The following is a 16,976-nucleotide window of genomic DNA, read 5'->3' on the forward strand; positions in this document are numbered from 1 at the left end:
CAACTAGATTTTTGTTCCCCTTTCAATGTATCCCTGAATATCACAACATGATCTAAAAAGGGCCTCGTGCATTACGAGATGAAGACCCGAGTTTTACGAGGTCACTGAAACCTTTTTAATGTTCGTGAGTGTGAGTCTGGATGGTCTCAATCAATGCGGCACAAAGCTGCTGCTCTTGCTCATGTGGCTTTGTGCCTCCATTAGTCTTGATAGAGGCCGGAACTGGAGATACGCAGGCCGCCTCTAATCTATTTTGAAGGAATTACGGCCGCAATTTGAACGAGCCAGCGTGTGACGAAAGCATGAGCGCACCGCAAAGATGTTGGGTATGTGTAAAAGTAGTGATGGGGTGATGCTTGTCAGAACTGTGAACGCAACATTTTGGATAATGTTTCTGGGTCTTCATTATTATATACGGGGTCAAGTAGTGCTAGGTTTTTTTGTAGGAAATTAAAAAAAATAAACCTTGGATTAGCCTTGATTCGCTTCGCAGTGGAGAAATTTTCATTTCACAGCAGCAAAGTGATGAAAATAAGAGGAAAGGAAAGGAAGAAGTAGAAAAACAAAATACAAGAGCTGTCACTGTAAAGGCAGTCACTTTCGCAGTGACATCTTGAAGTCAAAAACAAACAAAAAAAACTAAATAACAAATAATATGACACAACACAAAAGACCACATACAGTCTTCAATCTTAAGCATTTCACAGCAGCAAAGTTATGAAAGGAAGAGGATAGGAAAGGAAGAAATAGAAAAACAATCCAGGAGCTGCTGGAAAGGCAGCCATCTTGAAGTCAAAAGAACAAAATAATGACAACATAAAGACAGCCATTCAATCTTAAGCACTTTCTCACTCTTTTTTGCATGAAGCAGTTCTAGATGAAAGACAGGATCAAAGCGTCCTTTTCACCAGTGGATCAGGGACGTCATGGTGAAATGAAAGCTAAATGTGTCATTTCTCTATCTTTTGGGGGCCGCACCTTCGTATGAACAAGAACATGGTAAGCGTTGACGAAAACACACGCTTGTCATTTCATTTAGCAGCAATCAGTGTTTGTGTGCCACCTACTGTCTTGTTACAGTTCTGCAGATTTATTTCCCTTTTCTCCACTTTTAGCAGCCTGAAAAAGTAGATCGCCACTTTTGAATTATTGTTTTTGCAGGTGTAAAGTCACCACAGATGAATCAAACTCGACAGAACGTATTGCCATATTTTATTTCATGACACACTGGACTTTACACACATTTTTTGCTACAGCACAATTCCTAATAAGTACCCTCATTCATTCACATTTTACACATAATATCAAGTATATAGTCCACAAAAAAATCACATTGTCATCAGACTACGGAGGTGAAGAGGTGGAAGAACCGCCTTCCCTCCAAAAACACCACAACATCCCTTATAGTCATGTTCCCAGTAAATTCCCTCGCTTTGCAGCAGGACTGTGACTGTTTCTGAACCGAAACGTAGCGTATCAATAAATATATAATGACTGATCCTTTTTACAGGAGAGGTAAACCAAAAGGATGAAAGGTAAAAAATTGTGCACGTAATGGAATGCTTACACAGGAGAGGTAAACAGAATGTAGTTTACGTGACATTCAAAAATAGGATCGTTTAAAGGACAACCGACGCCTCTGGACAAGTTGTGTCCATAATTTTAAAAATCACTTCAAATGACTTTTACTGAGCGTATTTTACATAGATTCCACTGCATATAGCTATATTTTACGTTTTAAGACTCGCGCTGAATATTCAGGAAGTCTTGTTTTCGAGTTGATGACGATGCCTGACGTGACGTCACGTCTGGAACGCCCCCGACCGAGAAAGCGACACACAATGCATTTTGGGTACTTTGTTTGGTCTGAAAACTTCCTGTTGATCTGTGTTGATGGCGAAATCAGAAGGAAAACACACAAATAACGCGATGGTGAATCATTGTTTGTTGCACCAAGACTACTATTTGATACTAGTTGACACAAATTCCCAGGAGACAAATCAGCCCATTTCCAACGGGCGCCATCTTGTGCACTTTCTGGGACGCTATATTTCAGTCCTCAAAATGATGCAGAAGGACTTCTTTAATCGATTGCAAACATTTATGCTTTCCTCTTCAGAACTATTTGAATCATATTCATAACTGGATGAGTAACAAGAAAGCATCTTCTCCAAATCTGAAGTCATCGTTTTGATTCTAGAGCAAGGCGAAGACGTCCTGGCGTGACGTCACGAACAAGGGGCGGGACATTCTGAAACTCGCCATTTCCGGGGTCATTTTGAAGTAGTTTTGGGACACTTTAAGTAATTTTTATTGGTGTTTTGCATTTGACTAAAAATATCAGCCTGTGCGTTTTGGCTATTTTAGATGCTATAAAACGTTTTTCTGATGTCAGTTAGGAAACAATAAAATGGTGTCGGTTGTCCTTTAATCTGCACTAGACTGCACCACCAAACATAGGGTTGAGTAATTCGGAGGTTTGGGGAGGTTGAACTCATTCCTCCAAGGTCCGGAATGCATTCTGCATGTCTTCCAGCAGTTGAGCGTAGTCTGCTTTTATTTTTGCTTCACCATCCTTGACTGGGTCCTGAGGTGTCCATTGTTGATAGAGAGGAAGAGAAAAAGTATTTTAATGAATGTAAAATATTGTGAAATATGGTTTCTCTTTCCCACTGTGTCGATACAAAGAGCCGCACCTTAAATTTCATCGAGCTGATCTTGTATAAGATCTCTCCCAGGTGTTCCCTGATCATAGCCCAGGTGATTTTGTTGTCGCTCTGAGCCGTGGACTCGACGGCGTGACGCGACATGTCGTAAAAGGCGATCATGTTTGAGAGGATGCCGACCGTTTTGTAGAAGGGGCAGAACCTGTTAGTGGAGGTTGGATGAGGTAAAGATGAGATAAAGTCCAACATTTTAACTCACTCACTGCCAGATGTGCAAAAGTGTGTCTGTCCAGTCCGGTGCCAGGGTTTTTGTCACTTTCACTCAAATTGCAGGACCCACAGAATATTGAGTTTTAGGACCAAATAAACATTCGATGCATCTTCATTCATCATAAAGAGTTAATTCCTAAATGATATGGGTCTGGAGTTATCTGAGCTTCAAATGGGTGCGGCCGTACAAATGGCAAATGCTGCCCTTATGGAAGGGAAAACCATTTCCAGAGGTCTGACCAGCGCTTTTATTAGCACCCACGCAAGAAAAACCAAAACCCGAACAAATTCGGGAATTTATTCGGGTATTGAAAATATGACGTGGAGTGCCAATCCCGAATTAGTTCAGGTTTCGTTTTTTCTTGCTTGGGTGCCGATAAAGCGCTGACCATGGCCTCTGGCAATGTTTTTCCCTTCCAAAAGGGAGCAGATTTCCCTTTTTCTCATGTTAGTGCTTTGTTCCGGCTTCAGCTGTTGCTAAAGCGCTATGTCAATCAATATGTATTGTATTTTGGACATCTGCCCCCATTTAATAATGATAATAATACATTTTTCTTAGCGCCTTTCAAAACTCTCAAGGTCACTTTACAGTCACAGGATGAAGTTTTTCTGTGGGTGAGCAGCGGCAGCCACACCGCGCGCACCAGCATTCGCTCAACCTGGAATAACTGAAATAGATAGAAAGTTAGCTAGCTAGCTAAGAGATAACTAATAGTTAGCTAGCTAGTTAGATAGCGAATAGATAACAAATAGATACCTAGCTATGTAGCCAGCTAGATAGCAAATAGATAGCTAGCTAGGTAGCCAGCCAGCTAGTTAGATAGCAAATAGATAGCCAGGTAGGTAAACAGCTAATAGATAGCCAATAGCTACCAAGATAGCTAATATGTTTATTTCAAGCTCATATAACTCCAGACTCATATAATTTAGGAATTAACACTTTTTTTCTGATGAAAGAAGAGCGTCTAATGTTTCTTACGCTGCATTGAATGTTTATGTAGTCCTAAAACTCAATATTATGTGGATCCTGGAATTCGAGTGACAATGACAAAAACCCTGGCACTGCGGTGGACACATTTTTACACGTCTGGCAGTGAATGAGTTAATAGGTTGAATGTCAGGTTTTTGTCTCCACCTGTCGTAAGGCGTGTAACCGTTCTGCTGCAAGAAGTCATCTTTAATGAGCTTCGCAACTTCCAGCGTGATCTTGTCGGTCTCGGCCAGAGAAGCCTGAAGACAAGATGGCGTGAGTAATTTTTCGGCATCACATGCATATTTTTTGCAAAATTGGTTGATTAAAATAATTAGGATTTCTTTGTGTTTCTTCTCACCTTTCCTACAAGCTGCACAATCTCAGCCAGATCTTCCTCCTCCTGGAGAATCTCCTTGGCTTTCGTCCGAAGAGGCACAAACTCAGGGAAGTGTTTATCGTAGTATTCATCCAATGCCCGAGTGTACTTGCTGTAGCTAATCAGCCAGTTCACAGATGGGAAATGTTTCCTCTGAGCCAATTTCTTATCCAGCCCCCAGAACACCTGCAAGGGTGCAAATGCAAGTTAGTGATATCTGCGAGAACTGCGTCTTGTGAGTACAGTAATCCCTTGCTACTTCGCGGTTTGATTATCGCGGCCCTTTATGCATTGCATTTTTTTTTCTCAAACCTAAAAAAATACTTTATCTGAGTTACGAACAACAGTAAATCCGAACATTTTTGTCGTAACATATGCAGTATTCTCTTCAGTTGTACATCCATTGTGTATCGTTATATAGTATATACAGTAAAGTCTCGTTATATCGATATCGGATATATCGATAGTCCCGGTTATATCGATACTATTTCTATGCACGCACGGAGAAAATTACATGCAAACAGGGTCGGATATATCGATAGTCCCGGTTATATCGATATTTTTTCGGACTCCCTTGAATATCGATATAACGAGACTTTACTGTATTTTATTAAATGGTGCATTACATCAACAAAGACGAGTGGTGTATACACGCTTCCCTACTTACGAACATTTAGCTATAATATAGGTGGCTTGCTATCTGATAGAACGTTTTGATACACATCCGTAAACCGACTACTAGCTAGCTATCTCACTATCTGACTATTAACTGGCTATTAGCTACCAAGCTAGCTTTTCCCTCTACTTGAGTTATTCCTGGTTGTTGACTATCTATTAGCTATCTACTAGCTGGCTGGCGAGCTTTCTGTCTATTGACTTCCGGGTTGAGTGAACGCTGGCGCGTGTGCCCGCCGCTGCTCACTCACAGAAAAACTTCATCCTGTGACTGTAAAGTGATCTTGAAAGTTTTGAAAGGCGCTTATAAATGAAACTTATTATTATTATTATTTGAGTTACGACCAATGGTAAATACAAACATTTTTGTAGTAACATATGTAGTATTCTCTCCAGTTGTACATGTAGATATCGTTATATAGCATATATTTTATTAAATGGTGCATTACATCAACAAGGACGAGTAGCGTACAGACGCTTCCCTACTTACGAACATTTGAGTTACGACCAATGGTAATTCCGAAAATTTTTGTAGTAACATATGTAGTATTCTCTCCAGTTGTACATATCCTTATATAGCATATATTTTATTAAATGTTTATTTTTCAGTACAAACAAATACAGGTTACTTATATAAGCCTTAAACATACATTGCATACAAAATATATTACTGAAGAAACTTATAAACAAATTCACCTTACGAACGACCGTTATAAGCCTTAAACATACATTCCATACAAAATATAGTACTGAAGCAATTTATGAACGAATTCACCTTATGAACGACCGTTCGGAACGTATCTCGTTCGTAAGTTGAGGAGCGTCTGTACCTGTAAATATTATACTCTATATGCTGTACGAATTCACCTTACGAACAACCGTTCGGCACGTATCTCGTTCGTAAGTCGGGGAGCGTCTGTATCTGTAAATATTATACTTTATATACTGTATGTTGATAGTGGACTGTTTACTTTATTGCATTAGAGTTTTGTACTGTACTACATTTACTGCGCTTCTTTATGCATGTTTAGTACTGCGTTCCACTAAATTTGGCCTTATAAACATATTTTTTGTACTAATACACATAAATTTACCAATAGATGCAGGGTTCGCTACATCGCTGTTTTTCGTCTATCGCAGGTGGTCCCGGTCCGCATTAACAGTGAAAAACGAGGGATTACTGTAAATGCAAAGTGAACAACTAGCTACCACTTGCCTGGACTATGCCCAATGTAGCTGATGTGACGGGGTCTGAGAAGTCTCCACCAGGGGGTGACACACTAGAAAAGTCAAGCCAATAATTAATCAGATGTCACATAAGATGTATTCGCATCTTGTCAAAATGAACGCCAACTTACGCTCCTACGATGCTGACACTGCCTTCTCGTTCGGGATTCCCCAGACACTTGACGCGTCCCGCCCGCTCGTAGAAGGAGGCGAGCCTGGCGCCCAGGTAGGCTGGGTATCCGCTGTCTACATGCACGATGACACACAAGTCTCCCACTCACAAAAGTACATCTCCTCTTTTGTCTGTGTTTGTCACATATAGCGCGAACTCACCGGCGGGCATTTCGGCTAATCGGCCAGAGAAATTTCTCTCAGAGCTTCGGCCCATCGCGACGTCGAGTCAGCCATCATGCTCACGTTGTAACCCATGTCCCTGAAGTATTCCGACAGTGTGATTCCTGCCCAAGTGATCGAGAAATGAACATAAGCACCGAGGTCAGTCGTGGACATGGTAATTTTATGTTGCTACCTGTATAGATCGAAGCTTCTCTGGCAGCCACAGGCATGTTAGATGTGTTGGCAACAAGTGCCGTTCGCTTCATGATGCTCTCGATTTTACCGCCGACTTCCATTGTGAGCTATTCAGGGGGGAATCAGTACAAATACTGTGATGGCTTGAGTTACAAATTAATTTGAATTCAATCATAACGCTCTCTCACTAACCTCTGGGAAATCTCGGAGAACCTCTGACATTTCATTCCCACGTTCTCCACAGCCAACGTAGATGATGACATCACTGTTGGAGTATTTGGATAAAGACTGGGAGATGACGGTCTTTCCGCAACCAAAGGCACCTGGTATAGCTGTGGTGCCGCCTTGCACGCAGCTGTAATGTGCAAGAGGCACATTAGCTTGACATGCTAACAAAAAAAAGCTAAATGTTTCCCTGATGTAGAGAAAGCCTCACGGGAAAAGCGCATCCAAGACTCTCTGACCGGTGAGCAGAGGATGATTGGCAGGCAGTTTTTCTGTGACCGGGCGGACCTGCCGCACCGGCCAAACCTGCACCATGGTGAACTTCTCCTTGATGCCTTCAAAATCCAGTTCAAGAACCACATCCTGAACGCATCAGTGATAGGGGAAAAAAAAACACCGTAGCTAATTTCCAATGAAATGCAAAAATAACTTAAAGGGGGAAAAAAGACTTACGGAGACGTCATAGTTTCCGGGCGGTGCCACATAAGTGACCGTGCCTCTGCTGCGAGGCGGAAGCATCAGTTTGTGCTGTATTAGGGAGTTCTCAAACACCATGCCGTAGATATCGCCGCCTGTGATGTGACTGCCAACCTACAAGCATGAAGCATGTCAGTAATTCTATGCTTTCATTCTATCAACGCCCACCTAACACCATACCCGAAGACTTTGGCTCGGAGTAAACTCCCATTTGAGGTCTCTATTCAAGGCGCCGATGTTCACTCCTCTTGGGATGTAGATGCTTTGTGTGAGGTCATTGATGTCTTTCAGTGGTCGCTGGATGCCGTCAAAGATGGAGCCCATCACTCCTGGTCCCAACTCCACAGAGAGGGGTTTGCCTGTCCGAAGAACTGGGTCACCTACCGATACGCCAGCTGTGATGCACAGTCAAGGAAAGTAACTAACTACTAAACCAGATGACAATATATATCAAATTAATATTTGACTTATAAGAAATATAAAGGTGATAGTTTTGGTAACATCTAATGAGCATGGCTTGCCAAGTGTTTGACTCAAGGGGGTATAGAGTATAAACAGGATACAAGTCTCCTCATAGACCTGGATGGTGGCCATGTCTCCTTCTAAACGGATGATCTCTCCCACCAGCTCACTGTGTCCAACACGGACTAGCTCGTACATGGCGGCTCCAGCCATAGCTGTAGCTGTCACCACTAGAAAAAAAAAGAGAACAAATATTTATGAGAAAACACAATGGCCAAGTACTGTATTTAAAATTTTTGAATAACAAACAATAATCACACGAAAGGAATATTGAAATTAGATTCTTTGTTTTCCTTCTATATCCAAAAGATGACCAAACCACACCTGGTCCCGAAACTCCATGGACATATCCAAACTGGCTTTCTCTCTCCGCATCCTGGATTTTTGGAAGTTTGGAGGTATCCATGTTGACAGTTCCTTTTCTAAAAGAGCCATTGAGATATACGTTACAAACACACTGTCAGGGGATCTAAACAAGTGTAGCGACTTAAACATCTCGAATGTCAATAACAGGCCAGCGCACATGACCCAATGCCGCAGTATGAATGACAGCACAGGGGTCAGTGGCGAACACAGATGGAGCTGCTAAACTGTCAGTAGCGCTATTACGACTAAAACTGCTATTTTGTTTGTGGCGCTTTTCATTCCAAGTTCGGTATCAAGTGTTTTTGATGTCATAGTTAGTCGAAGTATGGCCGATTCGTGTACGGGTACAAGTCAGGTGACTGGCTTGCAACGACATGCTAACGTCATCATCCTCGTCTTAAACACGAAAAACTGTCATCGATGCGATAAAACGGATCACGGGTGATACTTACGATTTGCTCAAAAGTCAGCTATGTCACTAGTAATGTCACACCTTGCAGAGAATTACAGTAATCCAGGTACAGTTATCCAGGTTTGTCACTCGCGTATTGGCCGGAGAAGCTTAGTTTATGCTAATCACCTGCCCTGTACAAGACTGTGAAGAAACTGAAAAAAAAAATGACGCCATTGTGGCTCGGTCCGTTACCTTCTGTAGTATCTGTACCCTCTTGGAACCAACATGGCGGTGGAAGCGCCACAGTTTCCATGTCATTGGTCGATGCAGTTCTACTAAGCACGCTACTGACATCTAATGGACACAATTGGTAGTTTCACCTCAACGAACTACGAAAAGAATTATCATTAATTCTTTAATGATAAAATGGAGCCGCGATTCTAACTAAACATTTAAACGGGATACTATATTTTGGCACTTTCACTGTTTACACTGTACTATGTTCACGTGCATTTCACGGCAATAGTGACAATAATAATAATAATAGCTATGATTTGTATACTGTACTGCCTTTCCATATCATTCAAAAGACCAAGGATGATTGGCTCGAATACCACTCAATAAAATCTGACATGTAATAAAAATAAACGTTTTTACTCTTGCATATAAAGCAATTCCTTTATGGATCTTAAGTGATGATAATTCCAACCCACACTGCAATATAGGACAACTTTATTTGACAGTAGGGTTGTACTTCAATTCACTTTACTTTTTTCTTTAGTACAATACAATACATAATGATTGATGTAGCGCTTTAACAACAGCTGAAGCTGTAACAAAGCGCATTAGTGTAAGGAACAAGGAAGAAGATATACAATAAAAAAAAATGGGATGGGATGGGAGGGATCAGTGGAGAAATTTACATTAAAGATACATAGATGCAGGTAAAGTTAGGGAGACTGATGGTGCATTTTTTAAATAATACAATAATATGAATAAATATAGACATAAGACAATAAATTATATAGAAAAAAAACTGATGGAGTACAATCCTATACATGGACATTTTTTAAATTAAGATCATTATTTCTCCCAGCGATTTCATGTTTTCATTGCTGTTTTGATGTTAAGAGGTGAGAACATGATATCATATTATCATTCATAAATACGCTCCGAATAGTCTTTGGAATGTAAAATGAAAGCACACTCAAGTCAGTCCGACCATTCATTGTCATCCAGTTCCGAGTCGTCATCGGAGTCTGTGTACTCCACCGCAATGCGCCGTGACAAGATGGTGGCCACGTCATTCCCGACTGGGTCGCGCTTGCTCTGCAGCTCCTGCTGCTCTTGCACTTTTTTCAGCTGGATGCCTACGGACCACCAGCAAAATGTCAGAATGACATCACCAAATGTAAATGTCATATACATGGAAGCACATGTATACTCACCCATACGGATTGCAGACAACAGATTGCTCCTCACATCTCTCACTGGTTTCATTTCAGGTAGGATTCTTCCACTCGGTCCTGAAAGGTGTGATGGGACAGCTTGTGGAGGGAGAGGCGGCGGCGGGGGACCTGGTGGAGGAACTACCACGCAAGGGCCTGGAGGAGGGACCGGTGGAAGTGGGTAACTTGGACCGACATACGTTGTATCTCCATTATGAGCTGCTGCGGGGGTGAAACCAATGGCTGACGGGATGGGTGGGCCTTGGGTAGGTGGAAGGTGAGCACAGCTGGTTGGCAATGAAGAGGAAAAGGATTGCGTATTATTTTTCTAAACAGAAAATAATCATTTTTTTTCTGATTTCTGATTACATAACATGACATCCAAACATTATTGTAATTTGCAGGTGCCCCTATCGACCTGTTTATCTTCTCTGCGGCCGCCGCTTCGACCGTAGTATAATTGACGTCAATGCTGTGGTATTCATGCTCTGCTGATGCGGGGGGAGGCTGCATGTTCCCGTGCGACTTGATAAAGTTAGAACCACTGTGGGCTGGCGCGGCGGGTGGGGTAGGATAGTCCGGAAGTTCAGGCCTATTGGAAAAAAAAAAATGAAAGCAAGACAGGATTTGTGGTTTGTTGCTTTACGAATGTGGAAGTTGGCTATCATGGCCACAATTGGGACAGTGAGCCAACGGTTTATGCACTCATTCACTGCCAGACATGTGCAAAATTGTACATTTTATCATGACGTCCCTTATCCACTGGTGAAAAGGACGGTTTGTTCACTCTCCTCTTTCATCTACAACTGCTTCATTTAGCTGCCACTGCTCACCCACAGAAAAACCTATCCTGTGACTGTAAAGTGACCTTGAGAGTTTTGAAAGGCGCTTTTAAATGAAATGTATTATTATTATTATTATTTAGATTCAAAACAAAAGTATTCTGTTGAATTTTGAAAGCCGCTTATAAATTAAATGTCTAATAATAATAATAATAATAGTAATAATAATAAATAATACATTTTATTTCTAAGCACCTTTCAAGACTGTCAAGGACACTACAGTCACGGGTTTTCTGCGGGTGAGCTCAACCCGGAAGTAACACGAACTCACGCCGCAAATGTGAGTGTGTATATAGTCAGACAATACAATACAATACAATACTCCTTATTTATATTGGATTGGATGTACCTTTATTCGTCTCTCAGTGGAGAAATTTACATTTCACAGCAGCAAAGTTATGAAAGGAAGAGGAAAAGAAAGAAAGAAGTTGAAAAACAAAATACAGGGGCTGCTGGAAATGCAGCCACACTTGCGGCGCCATTTTGAAGTAAAAAACGTTTTTATTATGGTTAAAAAAAACATTTTTAAAAGAATTTCTTGAGGATCATTAATGTTCAGAAATCAAGCCTTGATGCCAAGCAGGAAGTGGAAGAAAAAACTAGTTTTACACCACCTCCTCGTATTATTATTATTATTATTATTATTATTATTATTAAACAAAGAGGATGCAGAAAGTGCTTAAGATTGAATGACTATCTTTGTTTTTGTTTGTTTGTTCTTTTGACGTCAAGATAGCGCCGCAAAATTGGCTGCCTTTACAGCAGGTCCTGTATTTTGTTTTTCTACTTCTTCCTTTCCTCTTACTTTCATCACTTTTGCTGCTGTGGAATGTAAATTTCTCCACTGTGAGACTAAGAAAGGCTAATCCAGACAAATATCTTCACAGTGTCAATGATAACTAAAATATGCGGTTACAGTCTTGATGCTAAAGGCTAATTGGACAACTTTTGCCTCTGTATTTGAGATAAACAGGAATTTTGTGGTCACACAAAAAAAATGGTCTCCTCGATCACAAACCTGCCCTCTGGGGAGAGCGAGCCCTCGGAAGACGCTCCTCGACGAAGCGTTTGAGGGTGGCGATGATCCGGTCGCAGCTCTTTGTCGAAAGCCATCATGTTCCATTCTTGTCTGCGATTTCGAGCCTTCCTCACTTTCTTCACCTGGCGTTGGAGGGTGCTGTTTTCCACGCATCGCTTCTGCTCCTGAATTCGTCAACAAGGTGATTGACATTGACATCTGTTAAGTACGTTTCAGCCATATTTGTTGTTTTTCAGAGAGGAGAAGTATTTATGGGTTTACCCTCTGCCTCCTCCTTTCTTTTCTCTTCTCCTCCGTGTCCTGCAGCATTTTCTCCTTCCACAGGTCAAAAAAGTAGGACGGGTCGGAATAGAATCTCATAGCGTCACTACCATCATCTCTGTTAACAAAATAAAAAAAAGGAACAACATATTATGTTTAGACTGATACAGGAATTATTTACACCTTCTACCCTTTAGTGGAAAAGTATTTACCGTATTTTCCGATGTATAAAGCGCACTGGAGTATAAGGCACACCCACAATAAATGGTGTATTTTCATTTTTTTTAATATACAGTGATGGCTTAAAAAATGATCCTTCCCTCTGGTTCATGGCTCTTCACGGTGTTAGAAGATGGTAGTAAAATCAGCAGGAACCAAGGTGTTGCACAAAAAAGATTATTTTAATCTTGTAGACAGCACAGACATTGTCAGGTCGGTTGAGGAGGGCCAGAGAGAGAGAGAGAGATGGGGCGTGTTGGGAGAGCTTTTATAAAGACGGACAGGATGTGATGTCATATAAAGACGGATAGGACGTGACGTCATGTAAAGGCGGGCAGGATGTCACATGACAGGAAGTCCAAGAAAAACAAAATGATGCGAAAGGAAATAGAAAAGATGTTTAAAATGTGTTCGTATAGCGAATTGCCTTAACATACAGTATAAGGTGCACCGGACTATAAGGCGCATCTTCAATGAATGAATGTTTTCTAAATATAAGGTACACTATATTATAAAGCGCTACCGTTGAGGTAGATGTAGTTGTACAGTAGAGGGTTACGCACTATTTCTCCATGGGGAAATGGAGTCGGTGGCAGTTGAGAGTAGTTGCGAGAGCTGTTGTGGCTCAATATTACTTCACATATAAGGCGCACCTACATATAAGGCACTGGGTCATCTTTTGAAGACAAACGAGGCTTTTGAGTGCGCCTTATACACCGGAAAATATGGTAATTATTCTGCCTGTCGCGATATAGTATACTGCCCTATATACTGTAAACAAATAAAATGGCTTATTCTTCATAAACAAGATATTTTTGGACCTATAAGGTGACATACCGAAAAGCGCTGAGGTCCCGAAGCGGAGGTGGCTGGTCGCTACTGTCGTACATATCCGTCACTGAGCTCGGCGTGCTGCTTTTAGACAACACCTGCTGGTCCTGAGTAGTCGAGCTTTTGAACGCTTTCCTCAAGTTTATGGCCTGAAGAGAGACTATAAAACCGTATAACAAATTTTAAAAATATGATTTTTTTTTTTTTTTTTAACATTTTTGTTGTTTGTAGAACTGACCTTCTTCCACACTGGAGTCCAGCTGAGTGACCTTAATGGCCAAGCGGTCAATGCGGTCTTGGAGTGAGTTTGCACGCACATAAAATGTGTTGGCTTCATTGAAGAGATCACCAAATACATTTTCGGCATGTTTACCTGCCAGTTTATGGAAAAAATGTGTCAAATTATGAATGACTAACTATGCAAACACGTTTGAACATAGGTTCAATGCTATTTTATCCCATTTCGGTTGTTTTAGTCTACACTGACCGAGCATTTCGGCGAGTGTTTGTGTGTTTTTCTAAATCCAATTAATCTGTTTGGATTATGTGAGCGCCACGTGATACGTTGCCAAACAAACATTAAGAATGGCAGAGATTATTACATGTTATTAGACGGGGCTTTGTGTTGCCACCCCACCCATTCTCCTTTTTAGCGGTCAAACCCCTCATAACTGGACTAAATCCCATGACACACACACATTGAGCATGTCTATGTGTATGCGTGCCAGAAGCTACAAGACAGATGTCAGAGAGTAAATTTGTTTCCAAAAATAACCTCATATTTATTTATTTCTCACTGAATATCACAGTGCAGCAATTTGTTGTGTTTGACATGGACAAGCATAAAATTCGTTTTGTAGGAGGGAAGGGTGTGTAAAATGACACATTGGATCTAAGCATGCACCAGTCCATGAAAATCACAGGATCTTACTTAGACTACTGAGCTGACGGATGATGGCTGACAAGGTGTTGTTGTTCACACATTCCAGCTCACTATCAATCCTGTCGGGCACTGCACCTTGGCACAGATGCCGAGGTTCAATGGTTCTCCGGACTAAAGGCATCACTCCTTCTCATATTCCATCTATGGCGACCTGTGGGCAGACAAGATGATATTTGTGTTTGGTGATCAACACACAACTCCAAATCTAACAGTAAAACTACTCCCAGTGTTAGAGGCTAAATCATACATTGACATACAAAGACCGGGTTATACCATTTCATGTTTTCATCGCTGTTGTTTCACTCAGAGCCCATTTCACGGTAAGATCAGAGCATTGCCATCAAATGGTGAGTAGTTTTACTTTATTTGAATGTTGATGTGCTTATGACCATTTTGTGTTTGGGGCGGCCTTTTATTGAACATCATCTTTATTAAGTTGATACAAATGCTTATTCTGTAGACACAATCCAGAGCGTTGTGTCAGAAAGGGCATCCAACGTAAAAGCTTGGCCAAAACAAACATGCGAATCAAACCTCTGAAGATGGAGGACACTGATTACTGAAATGAGGTAAAGGAAACTCCCCAATAAGTGACGATCAAGTCACATATTTTGAAACCAAAACACTCATATGACAATACGATTCAATATTCGTACCACACAAAAAATAACAGTCATCAATAACCTGTTGCAAAAGACAATGTGCACACGTGTGAGTTAAATTGATGACACAATTATATTTATTGTCGATGTACATTGTATGTTACATATAACTAAAATTGATGACCTCTAAACCACAACAATCGACTGAACGTGGTCGAATTTAGACAAGTTTAGGGCCATACATAGATTTTTTGTTGTAAAGAATTCTTGTACGCACAATTCAAAACTTTTATCAGTCTTTCATTTTGTCTGTCTGTATGTATGTACTGTATGTATGTAAATTTATGTATTTATTTATTGTTACTGTTATTTTATTTATGTTTTGTTACTGTGACCCATAATTCACTGCGTGTTCGAACAAATCAATCAATTTGTGTTCAGGTGCTGTAAGGCGTTGTTGGAAAATAACCGTACACCTCCCAAACACAACAGGTAACCTTTTCCATTACTCTTCACAAAACATTATCTACGCGAAAATATAAATGTGGGAGAGATAAATGGATATAGAGAGAGAAATAGATAATCGTTATATAATAAGAGAACATAACAAACAGGTACTTACCTACGTTGTTGTAAAAATAGCGTCCATTCTTTTTTTTTCCGAAAGACGCGAACCGTCGATTCCGAATATCTTAAGAAAAAACAACAACAAACACACTTTGATTTAATTCCAAAATCGTCGATGTTGTCGTGTGCTCAGGTAGCTTCTGGAAACATTTGTGCTCGACGGAATGCACAGTGACAACATGACCCCTCAGTCTAAATCACAACGTGAGGGATTTACTCAGCAGATTTACTGGATCGACCAATCCCTCAGTGCCGTGGTAGACCTCTGACATCCCGTGTGCCCCCCTTGCCGTCCTCCAGAGCCCAATTAAGATTGTACACCTATCGGGCAACGTGTGAGGGACTTCATCAGTATAAATTAACATTTTTGGACCATTGGTGAATATTCACAGCTGTGTTTTCCCTCTCAAACGCCACATTGTATTTGCCACCTAATGAACTCAATCCACACAGAAAAATTAAGAGGGAGCACATAACTCCTACTCTGACATCCCTTCACTGGCTCCCTATACATTGTAGTTATTTTCCAAATCTTATTTGTTTTCAAATCTTTAAATGGCCTCATCCACCTCTACATAACTTCCCGGCTCCTCAGGTCTGCTGACCAGCCATTATTAAATGTGCCAAAAACAACCGAGGCTCAGGGGGGGGTCGAGCCTTTTCCGTTGTTGGTCCCACTTTCTGGAATGAACTGCCATTGAACATTCGGCAAGCCCCCTCGCTGGCCATCTTTAAAACCCGTCTCAAAACTCACTAGTACTCTTTAGCATTTGGGTCAGCATGATTCAGATTTGATCTTAGTTTTCTACTATCTTTGTGACTGCTTTATTTCCTGTATATGATAGTTGTCCATGTTAAGCGCTTTGTTACAGCTTCAGCTGTTGTTAGAGCGCTATATTGGGACAGGATATGTGAAATAATCTCTTTTCGTCAATGGATGATCCCTATGTGACATGACGTAAACATGGAATCAATCACCAAGAAAAAAAAGGCTTTTTAATGGGGGCATGTGTTGACAAAACAAATGGAAAGAATATACAATAGAAAATTCCTGAGTCCTGTCATGAAATGTATTTATAACATTTTAAGTGTAAAAATAAGTTACCTGAAGTAGAATATAGCAAAATAAAATTCAACTACAGTCCTCATAATTTGATTTTGAATAATTTAGGAGTGTGCATTCCATTGTTCTAAAGGTCAAAAATAAAAACGCTGTTTTGTCACATGTTAAAACTGTGTGACCAGAAAATAGAATATTATAGAAATGATGATCTTTTGGACGGTCATTGCTTTGTATAATGTGTAATGATGATGTACTTTATGAAATTTGTAATTTTTACTTTTTGTTGCCATTTTTTAAATCATACACGCGATTATTCCACTCTATTTGAAACGTGATCGACAACATTTCTGTAGTATACGATAAAGTGTGATTGAGGTGTTACAGTGAAGACTTTCACTG

At 40.6% G+C, this 16,976-nt stretch overlaps 2 protein-coding genes across 2 annotated transcripts; both read right to left on the reverse strand.

Annotated features, from left to right (window-relative positions):
* Positions 1-1,195: 1,195 nt before the first annotated feature.
* Positions 1,196-8,918, reverse strand: LOC148886555 (V-type proton ATPase catalytic subunit A-like). Its single transcript, XM_089017297.1, is given in 16 exon segments — positions 1,196-2,587; positions 2,697-2,868; positions 4,072-4,166; positions 4,268-4,471; positions 6,177-6,240; positions 6,319-6,433; positions 6,521-6,548; positions 6,551-6,645; positions 6,717-6,825; positions 6,911-7,073; positions 7,155-7,306; positions 7,397-7,534; positions 7,601-7,815; positions 7,984-8,112; positions 8,267-8,364; positions 8,761-8,918. Coding segments are annotated over 15 exon segments (1,854 nt in total). The 5' UTR covers positions 8,349-8,364; positions 8,761-8,918; the 3' UTR covers positions 1,196-2,494.
* Positions 8,919-9,615: 697 nt separating this feature from the next.
* Positions 9,616-15,676, reverse strand: LOC148886556 (actin-binding protein WASF3-like). Its single transcript, XM_089016892.1, has 9 exons — positions 15,510-15,676; positions 14,274-14,436; positions 13,581-13,715; positions 13,349-13,502; positions 12,293-12,410; positions 12,011-12,195; positions 10,569-10,742; positions 10,151-10,437; positions 9,616-10,072 (listed from the first exon to the last, which is right to left on the reverse strand). Exons 2-9 carry the CDS (start codon positions 14,404-14,406, stop codon positions 9,915-9,917), a joined length of 1,344 nt encoding a protein of 447 aa, XP_088873018.1. The 5' UTR covers positions 14,407-14,436; positions 15,510-15,676; the 3' UTR covers positions 9,616-9,914.
* Between the last annotated feature and the right edge of the window lie 1,300 nt (positions 15,677-16,976).

Source organism: Hippocampus bargibanti, linkage group LG16 (genome assembly GCF_051943395.1).
Source record: "Hippocampus bargibanti isolate YZ-2025 linkage group LG16, ASM5194339v1, whole genome shotgun sequence".
In the NCBI taxonomy this organism is placed as follows: domain Eukaryota; kingdom Metazoa; phylum Chordata; class Actinopteri; order Syngnathiformes; family Syngnathidae; genus Hippocampus; species Hippocampus bargibanti.

Excerpts from the sequence above, each read along its gene's own strand:
- LOC148886556 (XM_089016892.1), bottom strand. The coding sequence starts at position 14,406 with ATGCCTTTAGTCCGGAGAACCATTGAACCTCGGCATCTGTGCCAAGGT. Across the intron at positions 13,503-13,580 it reads GGACTCCAGTGTGGAAGAAG|TCTCTCTTCAGGCCATAAAC; the intron begins GTCAGTTCTACA and ends ACGGTTTTATAG. Across the intron at positions 10,073-10,150 it reads GTTGTCTGCAATCCGTATGG|GCATCCAGCTGAAAAAAGTG; the intron begins GTGAGTATACAT and ends GGTGGTCCGTAG.